The following is a 27,787-nucleotide window of genomic DNA, read 5'->3' as shown; positions in this document are numbered from 1 at the left end:
TCTAATATATAAACACACTGAAGTGACACTAGATGCAGAAGAGTTTTGTGGGTTTGTACTGAAGCTTTAATGTACACAGGTTGTTTTATAACTTGATAGCATGACTATTTCCTGTAAGTGAACTCTGTGCTGATTCAGGGTTTAATTTAACACACCGATGTTGGAGTGAAGTAAACGTGTGTCCTGCTGTAATCTGGAGAAGGAGACATGACCTCCAACATGAGTGTGTCTGGGAAACAGGACTTAAAGAAAGACGAGAGGTGACTTACTTTTACATTCACCAGTAATAAATACACACCGTCTCATGGGGACACATCTGTATCTCTAAACACTCACTAGTTAACACAGGAAGTCAACTTTAAGGTGTTTAATAGCAGTGAATATATCACTGATCTGATCTAAGAACAGTTTAGACAAATCATTCACTGAGAGAAGAGTAAAAAGGACGGTGTAATGTGGAGCATAAGAGCAGCAGAGCTTTGTGTCAGTGAAATCTACAGGCTTTAAGACCCAGCTGAGTCAGTTAGCTGTGATTGGGACTCCTGATATCAGTGTAATTCCTGACTTATGAAGCCTGTCTCCTGTTTGAATAAGTGTACAGACTGGATCTGAATTAAAAAGATGGAATTATTGGTGTTTAATGATGAACACATTGTTTAACAGTGCTGAGACAGCAGAGTATTAAAGATGCCCTGCCACACGTATTTCATTACTTTTGTGGTAATGTCTGAAGTTTACCATGGACTCTAACATTTTTTGTGGAAAAAATGCCTCGGTTACCTTGTTTCAAGCCGTTCTAGTGTGGTATAGAAAGCCTGCAGGAAGACTCATTAGTAGTTAGAAGTTCTCATTAATATTCAATGAGCTATGCTGCTTGGCTCCAATTGGCTAACCACTAGGATATCAGAGCATGATATCACTATTCACTCACCCAATACAATAAGTAGCCTAGGATAGAGGAACTTTGTTTACAATCACCTGGAATTGCAGCAGAATGGCTTCTTCAGCTATATTGACGTTCAGCCATCCTTGCTCTATAGGAAACTCACTGAGCTACACGAATTCTGTGGGCGAGGTCTCAAGTGTGAGAGCTCATGAATAGTAATGAGCTCCATCATTTCCTCATCACACTGAGCAGCTTTTCTAATTGTCCTGATTTCTCCGCTTATTTCTTTTAAGTGGCTAGAGCTGACAGGGAGGTAGCAGTTCATTTTCACATTCCCGACACAAACACATACTGTACAGACCTAACACATATCAAAAAATACAAGTAAAAAGGGTTTTGTGTGGAAGGGCACCTTTAATTATTGCTGATATTTCTGTTGTAATTCTAGAATGATGGAGGGAAAGAGATCAGACTCACCAGAACCCAGCTGTGTGTCCATGAAGAGTGACCGGTCAATGGAATGTCCACTTAAATTCAGAGACAGAGACAGTTCTACTGATATGAGGTCAGTATAGTGAGGTGTTTTACAGCAGTGTTCCACCTGATCAAACTCACTCGTCTCATTATGAAGCCCTTCATGAGCTTTATCAGGTGTTGAAGCAGTAAAACACTAAACTGTGCAGTGCTGCAGCTCTCGGACTGGCAGTGAGGAAAAGTGCTTTAAGAGTTCAGTTCAGTCTGCAGTCCCTGAGCTGGAGGGTCTGTGGTGCTACAGAAGAACATTTACACCTGGGACATTAATGACTATATAAAGATTTTATTCATTTATTCAAACATTTGTTTCTAAACATGTTGGTGTCAGTTAGGAAATCCTGAAATCAGTGTATTGTGTTAAGAGGATAGTGTTAAATATCTGTGTGTGTATTTATTAGTGTGTGATTTGTGCAGCTATGAATACATATAGTCCATATTACATGATGGGTTTTGTTTGTTCACAGACCACAAAAATCAAACATCAGCAGAAAACAGCTGGACTCTATATTCAAGGTGTGTGTGTTGTTGTTAAAGTGTGTAATGTGTGTTGTGTTTAAATTGTGTAATGTGTGTGTTGTGTGTAATGTGTGTAATGTGTGTGTTGTGTTTAAAGTGTGTAATGTGTGTGTTGTGTTTAAAGTGTGTAATGTGTGTGTTGTGATCCCTTGTCATGTCTTGATGTGCAGCAGCATTAAGGGTAATCAGTTGTATGAGTTTTAAATGTGATAATAAAAAGAGACTTTTCTTCTTGTGATAAAATAAAAGTCTCTCACTGTAACATGATAATATTTAGATCTGTTCCTGTGTGTTTCTAACCAGGAGCTGGAACACAAAGTCATCACTCTGATAAAGAATGAGCTGAAGAGGTTTAGGAAGCTCCTGAGTCCAGATTACCCAGCATGCACTGAGAGGGAGGTGGAGGATGAGGAGGATCTGCACAGTGTCAGAGACGGAGCGCTGAAGATCACACTGCACGTCCTGAAGAACATGAACCACACAGATCTCGCTAACACACTGCACAACAGTAAGAGCTCTGAGTCATGACTTTATTCCATCAGCTTCACTTTAGAGAGAGGAAATAGTTTTAGATATGAAGACTTTTAGTTTTAAATGTCATTTTAATATCATGTTGTATCTGTTCATGGTCCAGCTTGTTGTTACTCTGTACAATGATCCTGTTCCTTCAGTAATATTTAGTACATGAATCAGGAATGAACAGCAGGAACTGAAATGAATTTAAATTTTATATTGAGCTCAGTGATTGTGCATTAAAACATGTTATTACTTTGTTTATTAGAACTCGCCTCTGTGCATCAGCCAAAGTTGAAGTCCAAGCTGAGAGAGAAGTTTAAAAGAATTAATGAAGGAATCTCACAGCATGGAAGCTCAGCACTTCTGAATGAGATCTACACTGAGCTCTACACCACAGAGGGTTGGAGTGGAGACATCAATAATGAACATGAGGTGAGACAGATTGAGGCAGTGTCCAGGAGACCAGCAACACAGGAGACACCCATCAAATGTAATGAGATCTTTAAAGACAAGTCCATCAGAACTGTGCTGACTAAAGGAGTTGCTGGAATTGGAAAAACAGTCTCTGTACAGAAGTTCATCCTGGACTGGGCTGAAGGAGAAGTAAATCAGGACGTCACCTTCATGTTCCCACTTCCCTTTAGAGAGCTGAATCTGATGAAGCAGAAAAATCTCAGTCTGATGAATCTTCTTCATCACTTTTTCCCAGAAATAAGAAAACTAGAATCAATAGACTGTGATTCCTACAAAGTGGTGTTGATCTTTGATGGTCTGGATGAGTGTCGACTTCCTCTAAATTTCCAGAAGAATGAGATATTGTGTGATGTGACAGAGTCAGCCTCAGTGGATGTGCTGCTGACGAACCTCATCAAGGGGAATCTGCTTCCCTCTGCTCTCCTCTGGATAACCACAAGACCAGGAGCAGCCAATCAGATCCCTCCTGAGTGTGTAGACCAGGTAACAGAGGTACGAGGCTTCAGTGATCCTCAGAAAGAGGAGTACTTCAGGAAGAGGATCAGTGATCAGAGCCTGGCCAATAAAATCATCACACACCTGAAGTCTTCAAGAAGCCTCTACATCATGTGCCACATCCCAGTCTTCTGCTGGATCTCAGCCACTGTTCTAGAGAGAATGTTGGGTGGAGCAGAGGGTGGAGAGATCCCTAAGACTCTGACTCAAATGTACACACACTTCCTGATCTTTCAGATCAAACACAAGGACCAAAAGTACCATCAGAAATGTGACCCTGATCCTCAGCAGACCAGAGAGAGTATCAAGGCACTGGGAAAACTGGCTTTCCTCCAGCTGGAGAAAGGAAACCTGATCTTCTATGAGGAAGACCTGAGAGAGTGTGGCATTGATGTCAGAGAAGTGTCAGTGTACTCAGGAGTGTGTACCCAGATCTTCAGAGAGGAGTTTGGGCTTCACCTGGGGAAGGTGTTCAGCTTCGTACATCTGAGTGTTCAGGAGTTTCTGGCTGCTTTATATGTATTTTTCTGCTTTATTTTAAGAAATACAAATGTGCTTGTGGGGAAAAGCACTAGACTTTTTAATTTCTTTAGAAATCCAAACATGTCTGATCTCCTCAGGAGTTCAGTGGACAAAGCCTTACAGAGTGAGAATGGACACCTGGACCTGTTCCTCCGCTTCCTTCTGGGTCTCTCACTGGAGAACAATCAAACTATTTTACGAGACTTAATGCCACAGAAAGGAAGCAGATCTCACAGCAAACAGGAAACAGTGGAGTACATCAAGGAGAAGATCAGGGAGAATCCATCTCCAGAGAAATCCATCAATCTGTTCCACTGTCTGAATGAACTGAATGATGATTCTCTAGTGCAGGAAGTACAAACTTACCTGAACAGAGGAGGTAACAGTCGTCTCAGTGACACCAGACTCTCTCCTGCTCAGTGGTCAGCTCTGGTGTTTGTGTTACTGACCTCAGAACAGGAGCTGGATGTGTTTGAATTGAGGAAATATAATCGATCACATGAAGGTCTTCTGAAGCTGCTGCCAGTGGTCAAAGCCTCCAGAAAAGCAGAGTGAGTATTTTTATTTATAACTGTATTACTGCATGGTTTATTATTTTAATGTAAGACTGAACTGCACTGTTTGGATTAATGTGTGTTAATAGTTCCTCTAATCATCTTTACACAAACCTCTGGTACTTTTACAGAAGATTGTGTCACTTTTTACACTAACATGTTATATCTGAACTGAGGGCTGGGCCACATGGACAACATCTTATAACATCATATGAGGCATTTTATAGCTTTTATATAGCTTTTGTTGTGTGTGACAGTGTTGTGGGGAGATTCACTCTGTCATGGTTTTTTTTACTAAATTGTTCTTTCTAATAAAAATAAAACATAAATGATTTTTAAAACTTTAACCCAATATGAAGGACAAACAAAAGTCTCCTTCAGTCTGCACTACTGCTAAACTTTACCAAGGACTGAGCTCGTGGTCAATAAAACATCAACCATCATTTTGGACCTCGACACATTGGACAGACGAAGTGGGAAAATGTTCAGCTTTATCTTCTTATTATGTTAGAAACAAGCTAGGCAGCGAACTCAGATGTGTGATGAAGATTTTCTTTCTCTAACACTGACCTGTTTGTAGAGGATGGAGTTTAAATGTGACTTTTTATATGAAGACTTTTATTTTGATGGGGTTCTTTGTTCTTTGCTTATCAAGTGTACAAGCAGGTAAAAAGAGAGAGGATGAATAATGTGTCACAGGTGAGTGTAGTGTCGTGACCGCTGTTATTAAAAAGTCCTGTTTTGTTCTACTTGGAGCTCGACAAAGACACCAAACTGTTAATGATCACATTCTTGTTCTTGGGTCGTGATTGTTGTTAATCTGTTGTAGTTGAATTATAGACAGTTTTTTGTCTGGTTCACTGCATCAGAAGATGGTGGATGTGGTAAAAACAGACGGTGAACACAAAGACGGTCGCACGTGACGGTCGGTCAGGTTTATCACCGTTACTGTTGAAGAGACGTCAGGTTTCGTTCTTTGGAACCTTTCTGTGGATTTTGGAGACATTAAGCTGTGGACTGTGTTTGTATTTATAAGCAGCTGTAGTGAATCTATATTTTTGTTGTACAACATTAATAACAGACTGGTTTTGTTCTCTGTTCATCATTATGTACTGATAAAATATTACACATTGGTACACTACATTCTACCATGTCACTTATAGCCCCCTGAAGCCCACCTACACAAATCCTTTAGTGTAACACACAGTAGTGTTGTGTTCCCTTTCGAGGGAACTCGACGCTGCGTCAGTGCTGACGCTATGGGAATGCTTCTTTGAGGAAGTTGTGTCTGAAGCTCTGTGTGCACACACGCCATTTAATGGCTCGGAAAGGACACGTGACGGAGTTAATTACTCGCCAGTAAGTCCATATAAGGGCATCTACGTCACGCTGCTCCAGCTTTCTTTGTCTTCAGGAAGCGCTCTGTGTATGTGTGTCGTTTGTCTGTCCGTCAAGTGCTGTTGAGAAGCTGAATTTAGATTGGCCTGAGGAGGTAGTTGGTGTCGCCCATTCTAAGCTGGACGACCGCTTTCTCACTTCAGGCCATCAGCCACCTGCACGCAGGCGTCTGCCATTTCTTCCAGACCTCCATACTGAGGTATCGAGGTCTTGGAAAAATCCCTTTTCGGCGCGTGTATTTTCTCCAGCCATGTCAGACTATTCAGCCATTAATGGGCTTGAAGACCATGGGTATAGGACGATGCCGAGGGTTGAAGAGACGCTAGCCAGTTATCTCTCCCCTGCATCGCCCGCATGGAGAAAACCTGCCCTTCCATCCAAGCCATGTAGGACCACTTCGGCCATTGTGGGTAAGGCCTATGAGGCAGCGGGTCAAGTGGGTGCAGCGCTGCACACCATGGCGGTCTTGCAGGCCTACCAGGCTGATCTGCTAGCAGAGCTGGATGGCGGTGAAGGGCTGGGACCTCAGGCGGTGTCCGAGCTCCGCCGCGCCACTGATCTCGCGCTCCGTGCCACGAAGCAGACGGCCCGCTCTATAGGCCGTACTATGGCTGCGCTGGTTGCCGCGGAGAGGCACTTGTGGCTTAATTTGACAGGCATAAGGGAGAAGGATAAGTCCTTTCTCCTGGACGCCCCAGTTTCACCTCAGGGCTTGTTCGGCGACGCAGTTAGTACTGTCGTCGACAGGCATCAGGAGGTGAAACGCCAGTCAGCGGCGTTCAAGGAGTTTCTCCCTCACCGCGGGGAGCAGCCTGGGCCATCATCTAGCCGCCCCCCCCCCTTCTAGCTCACTCAGGGCAGTGAGAAGAGCTAGTGTGGCGGCCCGAGCCCCCCCCCGTCTAAAACTAGGGAGGCCGGTTCACATGCCCGGACCCGGACCCGTCCGGTGAGAGAGGACCTTAGATCTGTCCTCTCAGCCAAGCGGGCCATGAAGGAGTCCTGATGCCCGAGGGCAGGGGCTCCTGGGAGCGCCCTATTCAGAGACGCTCCCCCTACTGCCAGCCCCGCCGCCTTTGTCGTTTCGGGGGGCAGTGGGGCCTGTGTCGGCTCCCCTTTCTTGTGCAGATCTTCCCGGGTTCGTGCCTGCCGGTGCGCTGTTTCAGGGCGCCCGGGAGGTCTGCACAAGTTTGACGCCACTGTCAGGCAGCCTGGCAGTGTGGAAACTTCTGCCAGGGGTGTCTCAGTGGGTCCTGAATACTGTGGAAAGAGGGTACAGGATCCAGTTTTCCTCACGTCCTCCGTGTTTCCAGGGTGTGTTGCCCACAAATGTGGGCGGGCACCAGGCGGCGTTCCTCCGGGAGGAACTCCTCTCACTTCTGGAGAAAGGGGCCATAGAGCATGTTCCCCTCCCAGAGCGGGACTCCGGCTTTTACAGCCGATATTTTGTTGTTCCCAAGAAGGACGGGGGGCTGCGTCCGATTCTGGACCTGCGGGCTCTGAACTGTACTCTGAAGACTTACAAGTTCAAGATGCTCACGCTCAAGATGATCGTGTCCCAGATCAGATCCGAGGACTGGTTTGTCACGATCGACCTCAAGGATGCTTATTTGCACATAAGCATTCTGCCGGAGCACAGGAAGTTCCTCAGGTTCGCTTTCGGGGGCGAAGCGTACCAGTATCGTGTCCTTCCTTTTGGCCTAGCCCTTTCACCACGCACGTTCACGAAGTGCATAGATGCTGCCCTGGCACCATTGCGTCTCCAGGGCATCCGTGTACTGAACTACCTGGACGACTGGCTCATTCTTGCCCAGTCGGAGGCTATGGCAGCCAGGCATTGAGATGCTGTGCTTGCCCACATGAGGTCCTTAGGACTCAGGCTGAACCCAGGAAAGTGTGTGCTTTCTCCTTCTCAGAGAACCACCTTTCTGGGGGTGGTTTGGGACTCCACCACGATGCGGGCACATCTGTCTCCCACCCGGGTGGCCTCCATCTTGTCGGCGGTGAAAGCTATTCGGCTAGGCCGCAGCCTCTCTGTTGCCGAGGCACAGAGGGTGCTCGGACTCATGTCAGCAGCAGCCAACGTTATTCCTTTGGGTCTGCGTCACATGAGGCCATTCCAGCTCTGGCTCAAGGGGGCGGGCTTTCATCCTCGCAGGCATCCCCTCAGGGTTATACGGGTTACGCGCCGTGGGCTTCGTACCCTCCTTATGTGGAAAAGACCCCGGTTCTTGGCCTTGGGTCCCATTCTAGGGGCGTGTCACCGTCGCAGGACTCTTTCGACAGACGCCTCGCTTTCGGGCTGGGGCGCAGCCTTAGATGGCCGCCCGGCCCAGGGTCTATGGGAGAGCCCCTGTCTCTCATGGCACATAAATTGCCTGGAGATGAGGGCTGTGTTCCTAGCGTTGCAACACTTTCTCCCGCACCTGGAGGGCTGTCATGTCCTAGTGCGAACAGACAGCACCGCGGTGGTGTCCTATATCAACCATCAGGGCGGTCTGCGTTCACGCCCCCTGTTCAGGTTGGCGTGGCAGATTCTGCTCTGGGCAGAGACCAGGTTTCTTTCGCTAAGAGCGGTTTTTATCCCAGGGCGTGTAAATCGGGAGGCAGACTTCCTGTCGAGGCAGGTGCTGAGGCCCGGGGAGTGGCGTCTTCACCCTCACGTGGTGAAGCGAATCTGGCAGATTTTCGGCCGGGCGGAAGTGGATTTGTTCGCCTCAGAGGAGTCGACCCAGTGTCCGCTGTGGTTCTCCCTCTCTCACCCGGCCCCGTTGGGCCTGGATGCCCTGGTATGGACGTGGCCGAGGCTCCATCTGTACGCCTTTCCCCCGGTAGCTCTGCTCCCGCAAGTCCTAGCCAGAGTGCGCCATGACCGGGTCAACCTTCTCCTAGTTGCCCCCCGTTGGCCCTCTCGGGTTTGGTTCACGGACCTAGTCTCCCTCCTTTACGGCACTCCATGGGAGGTTCCCGTCAGGAGGGATCTCCTCTCTCAGGCGCAGGGGGCAATTCATCACCCCCGCCCCGAGATGTGGAAGCTTTGGGTCTGGCCCCTGAGGGGGACCAGCTCCTAGACGCAGGCCTCTCAACTGAGGTGACAGAGACTCTGCTGAATGCTAGGGCTCCCTCCACTAGGAAACTGTATGCTCTGAAGTGGAGGCTTTTCCGCCTCTGGTGTGACGAGCACTCTCAGGATCCAGTTCACTGCCCGGTTGGTACAGTGCTGGAGTTCCTGCAGTCTTGCTTTTCTCGGGGCCTGTCCCCTTCTACTCTAAAGGTGTACGTGGCCGCAGTTGCCACGAACCACGAACCTGTCCTTGGGGCCTCCTTGGGTAGGCACCCTTTGGTCTCTCGCTTTCTGCATGGTGTCAGGCGGCTGAGGCCTTCCTCTAGGCCACGCCTTCCTTCCTGGGACCTCTCCGTGGTCCTGGAGGGGCCGTTGGAAGCCCCCTTTGAGCCCTTGGAGTCAGCCTCTGAGAAGTTTCTGACCCTGAAGTCTGCCCTGCTTCTTGCCTTGGCCTCTCTCAGGAGAGTCGGGGATTTGCAGGCTTTGTCGATCGCCCCCGCCTGCCTAGAGTTTGCCCCCGGTATGTCCAAGGCTATCCTGCACCCCAGGCCAGGATATGTCCCTAAGGTGCCCAGGATGGCGGGATGTCCAATCATCCTGCAAGCCTACTGTCCCCCGCCCCATGAGTCGGCGGAGCAGGAGAGGCTGCACTTGCTTTGCCCGGTAAGGGCCCTGAGGACTTACGTCCACCGCTCTAGCTCGTGGCGTAACTCCTCTGCCCTTTTTGTCTGTTTTGGGGGCCGGAATAGGGGTAATCCAGTTTCCAAACAGCGCCTGGCGCACTGGGTGGTGGAGGCCATTACTCAGGCCTATGAGGTGCGCGGTCATGCCTCACCTCTTGGCCCATTCCACTAGGGGTATCGCCTCATCCAGTGCCTTGGCCAGGGGTGTCCCCATTGAAGATATTTGTGCTGCGGCAGGATGGTCCTCTCCGCACACCTTTATCAGATTCTATGACCTGGACTTGGACCCCACTCCAGGGTCCCAGGTACTGCGGGGCCTATGATGTGCTGTTCCCAGTCTGCTCGTGCTCTCTCACGGCCTCTGGCGCAGTCATCGACTGGTGCGTGGCGGCGTGGGTATTGGCATTCCCATAGCGTCAGCACTGACGCAGCGTCGAGTTCCCTCGAAAGGGAACTACACCAGGTTACGTATGTGGGTCATTCTACGAAACGGGTGCCATTTCCTCTTTGCAATTGTCCACATTTTCATTAAGAACAAACTTTTTTTTTTTTTACTTACAACTTTAAATATTATGTTAATCCTCCAAAAAACATATTTTCCCACCTCAGGCACAAAATCCTTAATAATATTATCAATTTTATTCTGGCAAGGGAGTCTTTTTTTTTTACCACCCCGTCACGGACAATATGTATGGGATAAGATTAGTAAAACAAGAAATATATTTTTAAAATCAAATGTTTTCTTAATAGTAAAATGTCCCTTTATAGGAAACTATCAATAGAAAGTCTGTAATTTAATTTAAATAATTATTCTTAGTTTTTTAATCTTGAAATATGAATTTGACTTTTCAATGGCCTCATTGTTTGTACTTAAAAAACAAATACACTTAAAAAATTCAAATAAAGTTACATTTATTTGATTAGTCCACACAACAAGAACATCATTCAACATTAATTTATGTAAAATTTATTTTCTTTTAAATACATTTTTAACAAAATGGCCCTGTGACGGGGTGGTAACTGATGCCACGGAGTGGTTCACTGTGACCGGGTCGTATGGACAAAGTGTGTATCTCTATGGTATGCTTATTATAAACTTTATAAAACGGGGGAGGGGAAACATTAACATTGGAAATTTAACGGAAAACTTTGGTCATGCTCTGAAAAACTAAAAAAAGAGCATCATTACAGTGACTGGGAGAGTCGCATCCACATCCCTTTGGATTTCCATGTGGTGGGATGTCACAGGCCGTGGTGCTTGAGTGATTTCGAGCACATCATCGAAGAGATACCACATCAAGTCATCTTTTGGAGCCCAGAAGAACCTGTTGACACCTACACGGTGCATACACTTTACCAGGGCATGCGTTTCATCTGTCTCCATGATGATCCCAGGAGAAAGGTCATTGTCATATTTAAGCATGCACCACTTCCCAATGAGATCTCCACTTTCCCAAGCAATTGCTTCTGTTGGCACCTTTTGGGCTGTCATGTTAAAAGTAAAATGATTTGTTGTGAAGCATTGACATCTCAGCTGCTTTTGCGTGGAGCACATGCAACTTATTTCCCGTTAAAGGATTTCTCCTGGACTGGATGTGACCACTTGGTAGGTTTTCATTGTGGATGGCACTGGTGGATTCTTGCCTTTCATCTTTTCCAATGCCTGCTCAACAGCTTCAGATGATACATAAAATCATCAACATGACTTAACAGTTCTAGATATTTCAGTTAGGGCCTTATATAGCTCATGGGCATCGGGTATGTCACGGCCATTGGTCACCAGCTTGTCTGCTGTTCTTTTCAAGGTTCCCCCAACACTGTCAGGGGACCCCTTGCCATGGCTTGCCTCAAAAAAGTTCCTCGTTCCACCCTTTAGACCTTGTCTTGCTTTCTCTTGCTTTCTCTTATCTTCTTGTTCTGCTTCCTCCACTTTTTATGCAGCTGACGCTTGCCTCTCTCACTTAGATCACTAATCTTCTTCTTTTTTCCTTGCTCTACGTCCCGTCTCCATCTCTGACGCTCACTCTTTAGATATTTTTGCTTCCTCTCAGGATCAGCATCCCAAATGTTATTAAATGTAACATTCTTCATTAAACACAGATAGTGAGTGGGTGAGTGGTTGAGTGAGTGAGTGAGTGAGTGGGTGACATAGTGAGTGAGTGACATAGTGAGTGAGTGACATAGTGAGTGAGTGACATAGTGAGTGAAAGAGAGAGTGAGTGAAAAAGAGAGTGATTGAGTGACATAGTGATTGAGTGATTGTGTGACATACTGTAGTGAGTGAATGAATAAACAAAACAGGGTTAACAGATACAAAATATTAACCTATATCAGAATCCTTGATTTCACACATCTTCACATTCAAATGGGAAGCAGAACCACCCCGTCACATTCCTTACCACCCCGTCACAATAAAACATGTGACGGGGTGGTATGTGACGGGGTGGTAAATATCATCCCAAAATGGCCGCATGTCTCCCATGTGGTCAAGTTCCTCACCATGCATACTTGCATTCTATCTTAAATATAATTTTATTTGCATTAATAATGTTAAAAAATATATAAAAATTAGTTTTCCCTCCCTATCTTGCGTGACGGGGTGGTTGGTTTGAGCTTGACGGAAGCTGCCTAACATGAAAAATCAACAAATAAAGAATGTAGAGGAATGTCAGTACTTGACTGTTTTTGTACTTGGCAACAAGGCTCCAGTGATGTCACTTCTGCTTTGTGATGTCATTTATTGCAACAGTACATTATTTATTGATAAAACAAGTTAGTGTGACGGGGTGGTAAATCAAATTGAAGGACGCACACAAATCATAAAATATTTACAAAAAAATTTAGTTTATTTTGAATAAAATATATCTTATGTGAAAAGGGACACAAATATAATTCTGAAAATAATATCTTTTTTAAAAAAATACATAACTAATTTGGTGATATTTTAGATGCAAATGTCATGTTGGTCAACATGGACATGTGAAAATGGCTATGTACTAATGCAAAATTATTAAAAATAGTATGTTATTCTTTAAGAATAGTGTTTTTATTATATATCATGTTAACAAGAACACTTCAATGAATAACTTTAAGCTTTGTAAGCACATTTTGGGACATTTTTGTGCCTTATGCATCTCATCAAATGTTGCGGACCCAAATGGCACCCGTTTCGTAGAATGACTCATGTAACCCGGTTCCCTGAGAGGGGAACGAGACGCTGCGTTGCTGGCCACGCCCCAGGCATCCGTTCGCGCTTCCTTCAGACAAAGAGAGCTGGAGCAGCGTGACGTAGATGCCCTTATATGGACTTACTGGCGAGTAATTAACTCCGTCACGTGTCCTTTCCGAGCCATTAAATGGCGTGTGTGCACACAGAGCTTCAGACACAACTTCCTCAAAGAAGCATTCCCATAGCGTCAGCACTGACGCAGCGTCGAGTTCCCCTCTCAGGGAACCGGGTTACATACGTAACCTGGTGTAGTTAGATTTGTACCTACAAGGTGGGTTAGATTTCCTGCTATGTGTATAGTCAGTGTTTTAGATTGAACAAACGAATGTCTGTATGTTGATCCATCTAAAGCTAATACTTGTGTATATACAGTGTGACTCATTTAAAGGTAAGAAGTTTGACTTTGTTTATTTCTGATGCTGTGTGCAGTCGTGCTGATGTGACGTCACTCTGTAAACAGGGAAGGAGCTCAGATTTGAGAAGAAAACCCCACGTTCACTTCTCAGTTGTGGAGGCATGAAAGACATGATCCCATTTACTCTGTGGAGAAAGAAGGGTTCACTAAGTTGTGTTGAAATAGTAACAGTGACATCTGTAGTAAACAGTACAATGTTCTTTATAATATCCTTTATTTACATTGTTTATGATCGATGAGAGATTTTTACACATCTATATTTGATAAAAAATACAAATCATGATCAAGAATCATTTATAAGGTTAAAAAATCTAACTTTCTCTTTAGTTTGGATGTGTTTGGACGTATGTGAACACTCCACCTGTATTCAGGTCCACACCAAACACCTGAACCAGTGTGTGTGTAAAATCAGAGGTCTGGAGGTGACAGATTTGTACGTGTACGAGCACAGAGAACAACACAAACCAACTGTTTTAGTGTCTCTGTGAAATCCAACATATAACTGAGTGTAAAGTACGACTAGTATTGTCATGTTATTACCTGGTAGTGTACAGCTGTATAATTCTTTATGTTCTGTAATAAAATGCACTGTATCTGCAGTGTTGGGTGTAGAAACTTGAACACAGATCAGAGTGTAGTGTTTGTAGGCTGCTCGCTCTCACATGTGTGTGTTATGTACATGACCTAATGGTCTTATAATAAATTGTAGCTGAGAGATTGTGGAGTGCAGAAAGACGTCCCTGCTCCTGTAAATGTCCTGATGTGGTGTCCTGTCCTCTGATTTGTGTGTGTGACACAAACACACTGACATTTCTGTTACATCTTCAACTTTAGCTGGATTATGGCTGTGTTTGTGTGTTTGAGATCAATGTTCTGATATTTCATCATTTCTCTTCCAGTCTGTGTCGGTGTAATCTGACAGAGGAAAGCTGTAGAGTTCTGTCCTCAGTTCTCAGCTCAAACTCCTCCAGTCTGAGAGAACTGGACCTGAGTAACAATAAACTGCATGATTCAGGAGTGAAGCTGCTCTCTGATGGGCTGAAGGATCCACACTGTACACTGGAGAAACTGAGGTATACACACACACACACACACACACACGCACACACACACTCACACACACACACAGATACACACACACACACACACACACACAGACACACACACACACACACACACACACACACACACACGCACACACGCACACACTCACACACACACAGATACACACACACACACACACACACAGATACACGCACACACACACACACACACTCACACACACACACACTCACACACACACACACACACACACACACACACACACACGCACACACACACACACACACTCACACACACACAGATACACACACACACACACACACACACAGACACACACACAGACACATGCACACACTCACACACACACAGATACACACACACACACACACACACACACACACACACACACACACACACACACACACACAGATACACACACACACACACACACACACACACACAGATACACACACACACACACACAGATACACACACACACACACAGATACACACACACACACACACACACACACACACACACACACACACACACACACACACACACACACACACACACACACACACACACACTGTGTTTAAGCTGCTTTGTAAATGTATTTAGTGAAGGTGACTGATGGATAAACACTGAGAGTGAGATCCACATCCTGGGAGCAGCGACACTAAAAGCAGTTTGACTGAAGCTTCTTCTTATTAAAATTCACCTTAAGGAAGTCAGCATTTGTTGATGATAAATAAATATTTGAGATGATATTAAAATGATTGTGGATGTCACAGGTAACCAGTACAGTTCCTGTACAATAGGACTGATTTGGTTACTAACTGTAATGTATAAAGGGTTTTATGTGAAATACATAAAAGAGCGTTACATTAATCTAATCTACTTGGAATGATTGAATGTAGAAAAAGTTTTTCTGTTTCTTCTTTACATTAAAATGGACAAATTCCTCAAATGATAAAATGTGACTTTAGAGATATTATTGATGTGAGGAATAAAGCTGAGGTCAGAGTCGACTATTACACCCAGATTTATAACCTGTATCCCAGCTCATTGTGTTCAGGTAGACACTTTATTTCTCACCGATGGTAACATCTCATTTCACTATAAATCAAACACTTCATCATTTCTCTTCCAGTCTGTGGGGGTGTAAACTGACAGAGGAAAGCTGTAGAGTTCTGTCCTCAGTTCTCATCTCAAACTCCTCCAGACTGAGAGAACTGGACCTGAGTGTCAATAAACTGCAGGATTCAGGAGTGAAGCTGCTCTCTGATGGGCTGAAGGATCCACACTGTACACTGGAGATACTGAGGTATACACACACACACACACACACACACACACACACACGTACACACACACACGTACACACACACGTACACACACACACACACACACACACACACACACACACACACACGCACAGACACACACACACACACACACACACACACACACACACACACACACACACACACACTCACACACACACACACACACACTCACACACACACACACACACACACACACACACACACACACACACACACACACACACACACACACACACACACACACACACACACTGTGTTTAAGCTGCTTTGTAAATGTATTTAGTGAAGGTGACTGATGGATAAACACTGAGAGTGAGATCCACATCCTGGGAGCAGCGACACTAAAAGCAGTTTGACTGAAGCTTCTTCTTATTAAAATTCACCTTAAGGAAGTCAGCATTTGTTGATGATAAATAAATGTTTGAGATGATATTAAAATGATTGTGGATGTCACAGGTAACCAGTACAGTTCCTGTACAATAGGAGTGATTTGGTTACTAACTGTAATGTATAAAGGGTTTTATGTGAAATAAATAAAGAGCGTTACATTAATCTAATCTACTTGGAATGATTTAATGTAGAAAAGGTTTTTCTGTTTCTTCTTTACATTAAAATGGACAAATTCTTTCAGTGTTCCTCAAATGATAAAATGTGACTTTAGAGATATTATTGATGTGAGGAACAAAGCTGAGGTCAGAGTCGACTATTACACCCAGATTTCTATCCTGTATCCCAGCTCATTTTTCAATAAGTATTCTCTATTTTCTTTATCACATACAATTAATATCTCCATTTTATCCTGTTTAACTGTAGAAAGTTCTGTGACATCCAGTCAGATATTTCATTCAAGCATGTAATCAGTTTGTTAATTAGCTCCTGATTACACAGTGACACTGATATATAAACTTGTGTGTCATCTACATAACTATAAAAACTGATTTCATGTGTTTGAGTCGAACAAGAGACGTGTTGAGGGAGAAAAGCAAGGCTCCTAAAACAGATCTTTATGGATCTCCAAATGAAATTTCATGTTGTCTTGATGAGTGACTTCACAATGGACCATAAAACTGTCTAGCACACAAGTATGATGTGAACCAGTTTAGTACTGGTCCTGAGAGACCTACCCAGTGTTCAGGTCTGTGTAGAACATCCTGGTCTACAGAATCAAAAGCTGCACTCAGGTCAAGAAGAAGAAGAATGGAGATGTGATCAGAGCTGGAACTTAGTTACAGATCATTTAAAACCCTGAGCAAATGCTGCACAGCACAGAACATTTGTGTTTAGTGACACTAAAACTCTATAAAAGGTAAATGGGAGTTATTGTGACTTATTAATGTAACAGCAGCTGAAGACCAAAATGTGGAACCAGTTTACAGGAAAGGTGAATTAGGTGTGAATGTGGTGAAGGGAAAGGAAACGGTTGGAAGGAGAGAAAAAGAGATCTACACTGTACCCAGGTGATCATGAACACTGTAATGACCAGTCGGCAAAATCCATGTGAAGAAGTTTTAATGAAGAAAAGATAAGACAAACAATCCAAAATCAGTAAGTAAAGGCAGGGTCAAAAAACAGGCCGAGTCTGAAATAAGTGTAACAAACAGTCCATGAGGAGAACAAATCACATCCACAAACCTGAAGAAGCAATAATCCAAAGAGCAAAAACAGGGTCAATAGTGATAAATATCACCATCAGAAACAAAGCTCATTCACACCATATAGAAAAACACTTATTTATTAGATCTGTGTATTGAGGGTATTATGGGATGTGTCTCTGTGTGTGAAGGTTATTAAAAAACACCACCAACAGTTTTACTGTCTCTGTGAAAATACTGAAAGATCTACATCACTTCTCACATCAGAACAAAGTACATTTATTTCCCCAGTGTGTAGATCAGTGTACATTACACACACATTTAATAACACACTAATACTCTAGTCATACTAAAGTGTTGTACAGCATTTAAATAAAGATGTCGTGACAAACAGAAGTAATTAATAAACCAGCTTTTATCCTCCAGAAACATCACACTGGTCTCTAAATAGCTCTAACAGTGTGCTCCAAATCTTCTGTATACACACACACACACACACACACACACACACACACACACACACACACACACACACACACACACACACACACACACACACACACACACAACTACTACTACTCCTATTTACAGTGTTATCTGTCCTCATGGAGCTGCTACCATTTTATAGACCTGTTTCTGTTGTTCAATGGGAGCAAAACTATTCCTGAAAATGTTTGTAACACAAAGTAAAAGTGTGTACAATGTACACAGATCTACACACTGAACACACTGTAATGAAGCAGTAAAGGACAGTGTGTAAATGTGTAAATGTTCTCCAGCAGAACTTTCCCCAGAGCTGCTGAACACACTGTATGAACATCTCTCTGCTAGAAATAAAGAGACGTGTTTGTTCAGAGTGACGTCTCTGTTATTATCTTCTTACAGAAAGTTAAATACATCTCAGTCTCATATGAGCTGAGACACATGGATCTGTCCAAGAGCAGTCCAAGTTTATACACAGATGTTCATGTTATATTTGTATCCTGATATTAGAACCTTGTGTTCAGGTCCACACTTTACTTCTCACTGATGGAAACACCTCAATTCACTATCAGAGAAATAAATCAAACATTTCATCATTTCTCTTCCAGTCTGCGTTTCTGTAATCTGACAGAGGAAAGCTGTAGAGTTCTGTCCTCAGTTCTCAGCTCAAACTCCTCCAGACTGAGAGAACTGGACCTGAGTTACAATAAACTGCAGGATTCAGGAGTGAAGCTGCTCTCTGATGGGCTGAAGGATCCACACTGTACACTGGAGAAACTGAGGTACACACACACACACACACACACACACACACACACACACACACACACACACACACACACAGTATTAATAAACACTACAACATCCAGGTCTCCTCTGTGGTAACTGTAATTGTAGTGATCTGATATATTGTCATTGTTGTGTGTGTGAGATGGAGAGTAAATGTACTGTATATAAAGATTTTGTGTAGTTCATGTTTTCAATACTAAACCTGAGTGTGTTAAGTGTGAGAAGGTTTTCTTTCTTGCAGGATGTGGGACTGCAGTATTACAGATGAAGGTTGTGCTGCTCTGGCTTCAGCTCTGAGGTCAAACTCCTCATCACACCTGAGAGAACTGGATCTGTACTTTAATAATCCAGGAGAATCAGGAGTGAAGCTGCTCTCTGATCTACTGAAGGATCCACACTGTAAACTGGAGACACTACAGTGAGTTACTGACTTACTGTCTCTTTACTGTATGATATTGTGTAATATTCACTGTGTGCTGTAAAATGTCACATCTAATGTGTGTATTTATGTTTCTGTTGTTCATAAGTAATGTGTTTAAATGTGTCTGTAATTCTGTCCTGTTGTGTTTTTCAGCATTAAGTATAAGACACTCACCAGGTCTGGTGTATGACAGGAGTCTCTCCTCAGACCTTTTTTCCAGGATAAAGCAGTTATGGTGGTGAAGCGTTAGAACACGTCCCACATTTCCAGCAGTTTGGGAGCTGAATCATTCATATTCAGATGTAGACATGGGCGTAAATCCCAGGGGAGATGCCCCCCCCCCCCCCCACACACACACATACATCTGACGATTGCCCCCCAACAAAAAATTCTTAAAAAATATCGCACTCTCTATTATGAAAAATATAAGTATGTATACCTAAATAATTGTGTAAGTAGAAAAAAAACCCACAAAAACTGCATTTAGAAACAGTTGAGTCCCCCCCCCCCCTTCCTCACAGTGGTTTGACCCACTGCCTGCTTTCCCAGTACATCTCACCTACTCTGCACACACGAGTCAGAAGCCTGTTGCACAAAAGTAGAATTAAGACATTCAGGATAAATGATTGAGCTGAGCTCAATGGATCCAACACAAGTGCTTCCAGGCTTAATTGGTTGCACAAAGACAAAGCCAGGATGAGCAGACACAGATTCATCAAGCCAGGTGAAACCAATCGTGGATATGTGCACGCTCACGGCTCATTCAAACAGACCCGCCACCGATCACAGATTCACTGATTCGCCATGGCAACTAGAGCGGCGTTTCCCCATCGGAGGCACAAATCCTCATGGAGGCACACATGGAGGTAAAAGACACAATTAAGAAGAAAAGCAAGACCACCACAGTGATAAAGCAAAGAGAAAAAGCGTGCCAAAGTATTGCAGACGCCTGAATGCGTAAGTAGTGCACAATTACACACTCACCGCTCTGCTGAAACATCACAATTACACACTCACCGCTCTGCTGAAACATCACAATTACACACTCACCGCTCTGCTGAAACATCACAATTACACACTCACCGCTCTGCTGAAACATCACAATTACACACTCACCGCTCTGCTGAAACATCACAATTACACACTCACCGCTCTGCTGAAACATCACAATTACACACTCACCGCTCTGCTGAAACATCACAATTACAATCCAAATAATCTCCAAAAACGCAGTTGTACTCTGATTATGAAACAGTTGAATTTTTAATTGAAATGGACTGCAGATATGAGTGAAGTTGTGTACAGTAACTCCATCACACTGAATAAGGCTTTGATAAAGGATCAAAGCCTTATATTATTACTACATTACATTATTACTACATTACATTATTACTACACTACATTATTACTACATTACATTATTACTACATTACATTATTACTACATTACATTATTACTACACTACATTATTACTACATTACATTATTACTACACTACATTATTACTACATTACATTATTACTACATTACATTATTACTACACTACATTATTACTACATTACATTATTACTACATTACATTATTACTACACTACATTATTACTACATTACATTATTACTACACTACATTATTACTACATTACATTATTACTACATTACATTATTACTACATTACATTATTACTACACTACATTATTACTACATTACATTATTACTACACTACATTATTACTACATTACATTATTACTACATTACATTATTACTACACTACATTATTACTACATTACATTATTACTACATTACATTATTACTACACTACATTATTACTACATTACATTATTACTACACTACATTATTACTACATTACATTATTACTACATTACATTATTACTACATTACATTATTACTACACTACATTATTACTACATTACATTATTACTACACTACATTATTACTACATTACATTATTACTACATTACATTATTACTACACTACATTATTACTACATTACATTATTACTACATTACATTATTACTATGCTCACCAGTACGGTTTAATCTTAGCCATTGTACTCTGTTGTCCACTGATTTTTCTGTGTGTTCTCCTGCTTTGATTAATGTAAAGCTGCTTTGAAAGAATGAAACAATTGTGAAAAGCGCTATATTAATAAAATAAAATTGAAGTGAATAAATAGATGAGCTAATAATAATATTCACTTTAATTTATATAGCACCCTTCAAAGGACCCAAGCTCGCTTGCTCACTGACTCCATTGAATGTTCTTGTGTGATAAATAAAATGTCTCTTTTGGTATGTGCGTGGCATGTGTGTGTGTGTGTGTGTGTGTGTGTGTGTGTGTGTGTGTGTGTGTGTGTGTGTGTGTGTGATGTAGATTAAACATGACCGGGCCAAAACGGTCCACTTTTTACATCATGGCTGTGTCAAGAATATCGCTGTGTTTATGAGGTAGTAATGATGAGATTTTGTGTTGTCAGGTGAATTCTCTGGTGAGTTGCTGGGTGAACCCCAGGAAGAACAGCATGCCTATAACCACGCCCATGTCAGGACTAGGGCCAGAGTTGAAATGACCTTTGGCCTCCTGAAGGCACGCTTTCACTGCCTTCACAAATTAAGGGTCAGCCCTGTGAGGGCATGTGACATTACTGTGGCTTGTGCTGTCCTCCACAATGTGGCCTGCCTGAGGAAGGAAAGGGCCCCCAGAGTGCCACCAGCCATGGACTGGGACAATCCAGCAATCTTCCCTGATGATACCCCTGTGGTCGGCTGCTGAGGGACCAATATGTGTTGAATTATTTTATTTAGAATGTGTGCTTTCAATTTTGGTTAAATATGTCCTGTGCTGGCAGAGGAATTTAGGGGTTTTTTGTGTTCTAATAGAAGCTTGCAGGGAGAACTGCAAACAGACTGCATCCGTTTATTTGGCTGTTCAGTTGATGTGTATGGATTTGTCCTGCATTTATTTCAGTGTGCAGACATGCAGGTTATATACAGACCTCTGAATGTGTGTTTATCCTTTTGTTGTATAATATGCTTTGATTCTGTGCTTTCCATCTTGTAGAGTCACTGTGTTTCCAAAGGAGCTGATGGTTTACCTGCTTTGTTTTATCCTTATTCAGTAAAGAAACATAATGTTACATGTTGTGTTTTTATATTTATATGGAATGTGTATATTATATGAGTATTAGGGCCACACTGAGGAAGAAGGAAAAAGTCATACATTTATGAGGCTGGTTCTTTCTGTGGAAAAGATGCATATTCTATCTACTGTCCTGATACTTATGACAATGTGATGCTGATGTGCCAAAAGATTAAGTATGTTCTTGTTTGTGAAACCATACTGAAGAAGAATTCCATGAAATGCCCCACAGCTGTCATTTTAACAACTGTCCTCCTCTAAAATGACGGGTTACAATATTATTAAAGACTTCTATCTTTAGTGAATTTTATATATAGCCTTATAGTCTATGGGAAACTGTAAATGATCTAATGGGAGCAACATCATCTAAAAATCATAATTTATCCAAAATGATTGAAATTAATTATCAGAAATGTTTAAATAATGACAGTGGGTCTAGTTATACGTGATAACAATGTATAGTGAGCAGTGGAATAACTATTGGTTTCCGTTTGTGGTGACTGCTGACTGACATAAGGGATGAGATTAAATAGATCCTAGAACTTAGCCTGGTCTGTAGCAGGCTAGCTCCACAGAATAAATCTCCATGGTAATTTATACCATCACATCCTACTGCCCCCTAATCCAGTTTTAGTGCAACCGGATCACGGATAAATTGAGCCAGGATCACCAAGGGCCAGTTGTTCAAAGGTAAGCGGATCGGATTTTGGTTATCGGATTGGATCAAATCTTGAAAATGTGTTGTTCAAAAGGGAAAGATGGAATCTGAAATCCGATTACGAAATTCAATCCTCGTTTTAATCTGGATCAAACCTTCAGTTTGTGTTGTTCAAAACTTGTCAGTAGGATTTGGATAACTTTGATCCAAAAAAACAGGATTATCCTGATCCCAACCGGGGGGAGGGTCCTGATCCCAACAGGGGGAAGGATTACAAGGTGGATTCCAGGAGGAAAATGTAGTAAAACTTTAAAATGGGTCAAATAATAAATTTGTATCATTTAGTGTTTATACTTTTATTGAAGCAAAACTTCAAAACAAAACTTCAGATCCGCCTCCTAAAGGCAGAGCTTGGAGATGCTGCTCTCTCGTCCTCATATGAAAAAGAACCCTGAACATTCATTGTTTTGTTAACTATTGGACATTTAGCCATTTTATTTTTTTAAGATGTTTTCAAAATATCCACAATGTATTTGTTAATGTATATCTATTTTTTATGACCCAGATGAAGGGTTATAAAAGAAATTCTGAATGGAAGTGGATGTTTGTTATTTTTGGGTTTTGTCTCAAAATAAAAAACTCTTACAGTGACCCCATGTTGGCTTTTCTACCTGTTCTTTACATAGCTGGTAGCCCACGGTGTGATGTGTTGTCCCATTTAGAGCTCAGATAATCCGGATTTGGTAATCTTGAAAACAGTGTATGTGGATCAGGGTGATCCAATCCAATGTTGCTTTGAAAAACGTAAAAGTAAGACGGATTACCTGATCCTGAATAGAAAAAAATGGGATTTCCAAATCCGGATCAGTTTGATCCACATTAAGCTTTTTGAACAACTGGCCCCATGATATCCCGGCTTAATCCCTTATCCTAGTTTTGTGCAACAGGCCCCCGGTTAGGATTGTGTATGTTTATAATAACCCAGGTTAGGATTATGTATGTTTATAATAACCCAGGTTAGGATTGTGTATGTTTATAATAACCCAGGTTAGGATTGTGTATGTTTATAATAACCCAGGTTAGGATTGTGTACATTTATAATAACCCAGGTTAAGATTATGTATGTTTATAATAACCCAGGTTAGGATTGTGTACATTTATAATAACCCAGGTTAGGATTGTGTATGTTTATAATAACCCAGGTTAGGATTATGTATGTTTATAATAACCCAGGTTAGGATTGTGTATGTTTATAATAACCCAGGTTAGGATTGTGTATGTTTATAATAACCCAGGTTAGGATTGTGTATGTTTATAATAACCCAGGTTAGGATTATGTATGTTTATAATAACCCAGGTTAGGATTGTGTATGTTTATAATAACCCAGGTTAGGATTATGTATGTTTATAATAACCCAGGTTAGGATTATGTATGTTTATAATAACCCAGGTTAGGATTGTGTATGTTTATAATAACCCAGGTTAGGTTAGGATTGTGTATGTTTATAATAACCCAGGTTAGGATTGTGTATGTTTATAATAACCCAGGTTAGGATTATGTATGTTTATAATAACCCAGGTTAGGATTGTGTATGTTTATAATAACCCAGGTTAGGATTGTGTACATTTATAATAACCCAGGTAAGGATTGTGTATGTTTATAATAACCCAGGTTAGGATTGTGTATGTTTATAATAACCCAGGTTAGGATTGTGTATGTTTATAATAACCCAGGTTAGGATTGTGTATGTTTATAATAACCCAGGTTAGGATTATGTATGTTTATAATAACCCAGGTTAGGATTATGTATGTTTATAATAACCCAGGTTAGGATTGTGTATGTTTATAATAACCCAGGTTAGGATTGTGTATGTTTATAATAACCCAGGTTAGGTTAGGATTGTGTATGTTTATAATAACCCAGGTTAGGATTGTGTATGTTTATAATAACCCAGGTTAGGATTGTGTATGTTTATAATAACCCAGGTTAGGATTGTGTATGTTTATAATAACCCAGGTTAGGATTATGTATTTTTATAATAACCCAGGTTAGGATTGTGTATGTTTATAATAACCCAGGTTAGGATTGTGTATGTTTATAATAACCCAGGTTAGGATTGTGTATGTTTATAATAACCCAGGTTAGGATTGTTTATGTTTATAATAACCCAGGTTAGGATTGTGTATGTTTATAATAACACAGGTTAGGATTGTGTATGTTTATAATAACACAGGTTAGGATTGTGTATGTTTATAATAACCCAGGTTAGGATTATGTATGTTTATAATAACCCAGGTTAGGATTGTGTATGTTTATAATAACCCAGGTTAGGTTAGGATTGTGTATGTTTATAATAACCCAGGTTAGGATTGTGTATGTTTATAATAACCCAGGTTAGGATTGTGTATGTTTATAATAACCCAGGTTAGGATTGTGTATGTTTATAATAACCCAGGTTAGGATTATGTATGTTTATAATAACCCAGGTTAGGATTGTGTATGTTTATAATAACCCAGGTTAGGATTGTGTATGTTTATAATAACCCAGGTTAGGATTGTGTATGTTTATAATAACCCAGGTTAGGATTGTGTATGTTTATAATAACACAGGTTAGGATTGTGTATGTTTATAATAACACAGGTTAGGATTGTGTATGTTTATAATAACCCAGGTTAGGATTGTGTATGTTTATAATAACACAGGTTAGGATTGTGTATGTTTATAATAACACAGGTTAGGATTGTGTATGTTTATAATAACACAGGTTAGGATTGTGTATGTTTATAATAACCCAGGTTAGGATTATGTATGTTTATAATAACCCAGGTTAGGATTGTGTATGTTTATAATAACCCAGGTTAGGTTAGGATTGTGTATGTTTATAATAACCCAGGTTAGGATTGTGTATGTTTATAATAACCCAGGTTAGGATTGTGTACATTTATAATAACCCAGGTAAGGATTGTGTATGTTTATAATAACCCAGGTTAGGATTGTGTATGTTTATAATAACCCAGGTTAGGATTGTGTATGTTTATAATAACCCAGGTTAGGATTGTGTATGTTTATAATAACCCAGGTTAGGATTATGTATGTTTATAATAACCCAGGTTAGGATTATGTATGTTTATAATAACCCAGGTTAGGATTGTGTATGTTTATAATAACCCAGGTTAGGATTGTGTATGTTTATAATAACCCAGGTAAGGATTGTGTATGTTTATAATAACCCAGGTTAGGATTGTGTATGTTTATAATAACACAGGTTAGGATTGTGTATGTTTATAATAACCCAGGTTAGGATTATGTATGTTTATAATAACCCAGGTTAGGATTGTGTATGTTTATAATAACCCAGGTTAGGATTGTGTACATTTATAATAACCCAGGTAAGGATTGTGTATGTTTATAATAACCCAGGTTAGGATTGTGTATGTTTATAATAACCCAGGTTAGGATTGTGTATGTTTATAATAACCCAGGTTAGGATTGTGTATGTTTATAATAACCCAGGTTAGGATTATGTATGTTTATAATAACACAGGTTAGGATTATGTATGTTTATAATAACCCAGGTTAGGATTGTGTATGTTTATAATAACCCAGGTTAGGATTGTGTATGTTTATAATAACCCAGGTTAGGTTAGGATTGTGTATGTTTATAATAACCCAGGTTAGGATTGTGTATGTTTATAATAACCCAGGTTAGGATTGTGTATGTTTATAATAACCCAGGTTAGGATTGTGTATGTTTATAATAACCCAGGTTAGGATTATGTATGTTTATAATAACCCAGGTTAGGATTGTGTATGTTTATAATAACCCAGGTTAGGATTGTGTATGTTTATAATAACCCAGGTTAGGATTGTGTATGTTTATAATAACCCAGGTTAGGATTATGTATGTTTATAATAACACAGGTTAGGATTATGTATGTTTATAATAACCCAGGTTAGGATTATGTATGTTTATAATAACCCAGGTTAGGATTATGTATGTTTATAATAATCCAGGTTAGGATTATGTATGTTTATAATAACCCAGGTTAGGATTGTGTATGTTTATAATAACCCAGGTTAGGATTATGTATGTTTATAATAACACAGGTTATGATTGTGTATGTTTATAATAACACAGGTTAGGATTGTGTATGTTTATAATAACCCAGGTTAGGATTGTGTATGTTTATAATAACCCAGGTTATGATTGTGTATGTTTATAATAACACAGGTTAGGATTGTGTATGTTTATAATAACCCAGGTTAGGATTGTGTATGTTTATAATAACCCAGGTTAGGATTGTGTATGTTTATAATAACCCAGGTTAGGATTGTGTATGTTTATAATAACCCAGGTTAGGATTGTGTATGTTTATAATAACCCAGGTTAGGATTGTGTACATTTATAATAACCCAGGTAAGGATTGTGTATGTTTATAATAACCCAGGTTAGGATTGTGTATGTTTATAATAACCCAGGTTAGGATTGTGTATGTTTATAATAACCCAGGTTAGGATTGTGTATGTTTATAATAACCCATGGTTAGGATTATGTATGTTTATAATAACCCAGGTTAGGATTATGTATGTTTATAATAACCCAGGTTAGGATTATGTATGTTTATAATAACCCAGGTTAGGATTGTGTTGTCTGTGTCATGACCACAGCTGAGAGCGCGCGCGAGCCGGTTGCTATGCGGCATGTTGCATGGTGTTGTCAGGAGCACTGTGCGCATGCGCAGGGGGCGCTGCGTGTGTCGGGACGCTGGTGGAACAAGTGTTCCTCTTAGAGCTGGAGGCTGGATGGAGAAACAGCATCGCAGCGCAGGGAGAAGTCGGTTCAGCACTCACGGTTCGGGTGGTTTCGGTTCTCTCCTCAGTTCGCTGTGTGTGTTTACATGGACTTCGGAACCATTATATGTGGGTGGGACAGGACCCACCCACTTTTATTTGCTTCCGACGCCTGTGTGTGTGTGTGTGTGTGTGTGTGTG

General features: G+C 41.4%; 1 protein-coding gene and 2 long non-coding RNA genes across 3 annotated transcripts; all 3 read left to right on the top strand.

The window, feature by feature from the left end:
- The first annotated feature begins 200 nt into the window (after positions 1 to 200).
- On the top strand, positions 201 to 1,930 carry LOC125141250. Its single transcript, XR_007140632.1, has 3 exons — positions 201 to 260; positions 1,335 to 1,451; positions 1,885 to 1,930. It is a non-coding gene; the product is annotated as an uncharacterized LOC125141250 (long non-coding RNA).
- A 765-nt stretch (positions 1,931 to 2,695) lies between these two features.
- Positions 2,696 to 18,969, top strand: LOC125141199 (NLR family CARD domain-containing protein 3-like; the record flags this gene model as incomplete). The annotated part of the gene is made up of 4 exons (XM_047813550.1): positions 2,696 to 4,494; positions 14,183 to 14,356; positions 15,500 to 15,665; positions 18,823 to 18,969. Coding segments are annotated over exons 1-4 (2,286 nt in total), but the record flags the coding sequence as incomplete, so codon positions are not given.
- A 476-nt stretch (positions 18,970 to 19,445) lies between these two features.
- Positions 19,446 to 22,132, top strand: LOC125141240. Its single transcript, XR_007140618.1, has 2 exons — positions 19,446 to 19,937; positions 21,473 to 22,132. It is a non-coding gene; the product is annotated as an uncharacterized LOC125141240 (long non-coding RNA).
- The last annotated feature ends 5,655 nt before the right edge of the window (positions 22,133 to 27,787 follow it).

Source organism: Tachysurus fulvidraco, chromosome 5 (genome assembly GCF_022655615.1).
Source record: "Tachysurus fulvidraco isolate hzauxx_2018 chromosome 5, HZAU_PFXX_2.0, whole genome shotgun sequence".
Lineage (NCBI taxonomy): Eukaryota > Metazoa > Chordata > Actinopteri > Siluriformes > Bagridae > Tachysurus > Tachysurus fulvidraco.
This window is presented reverse-complemented; position numbering and strand designations above follow the sequence as displayed.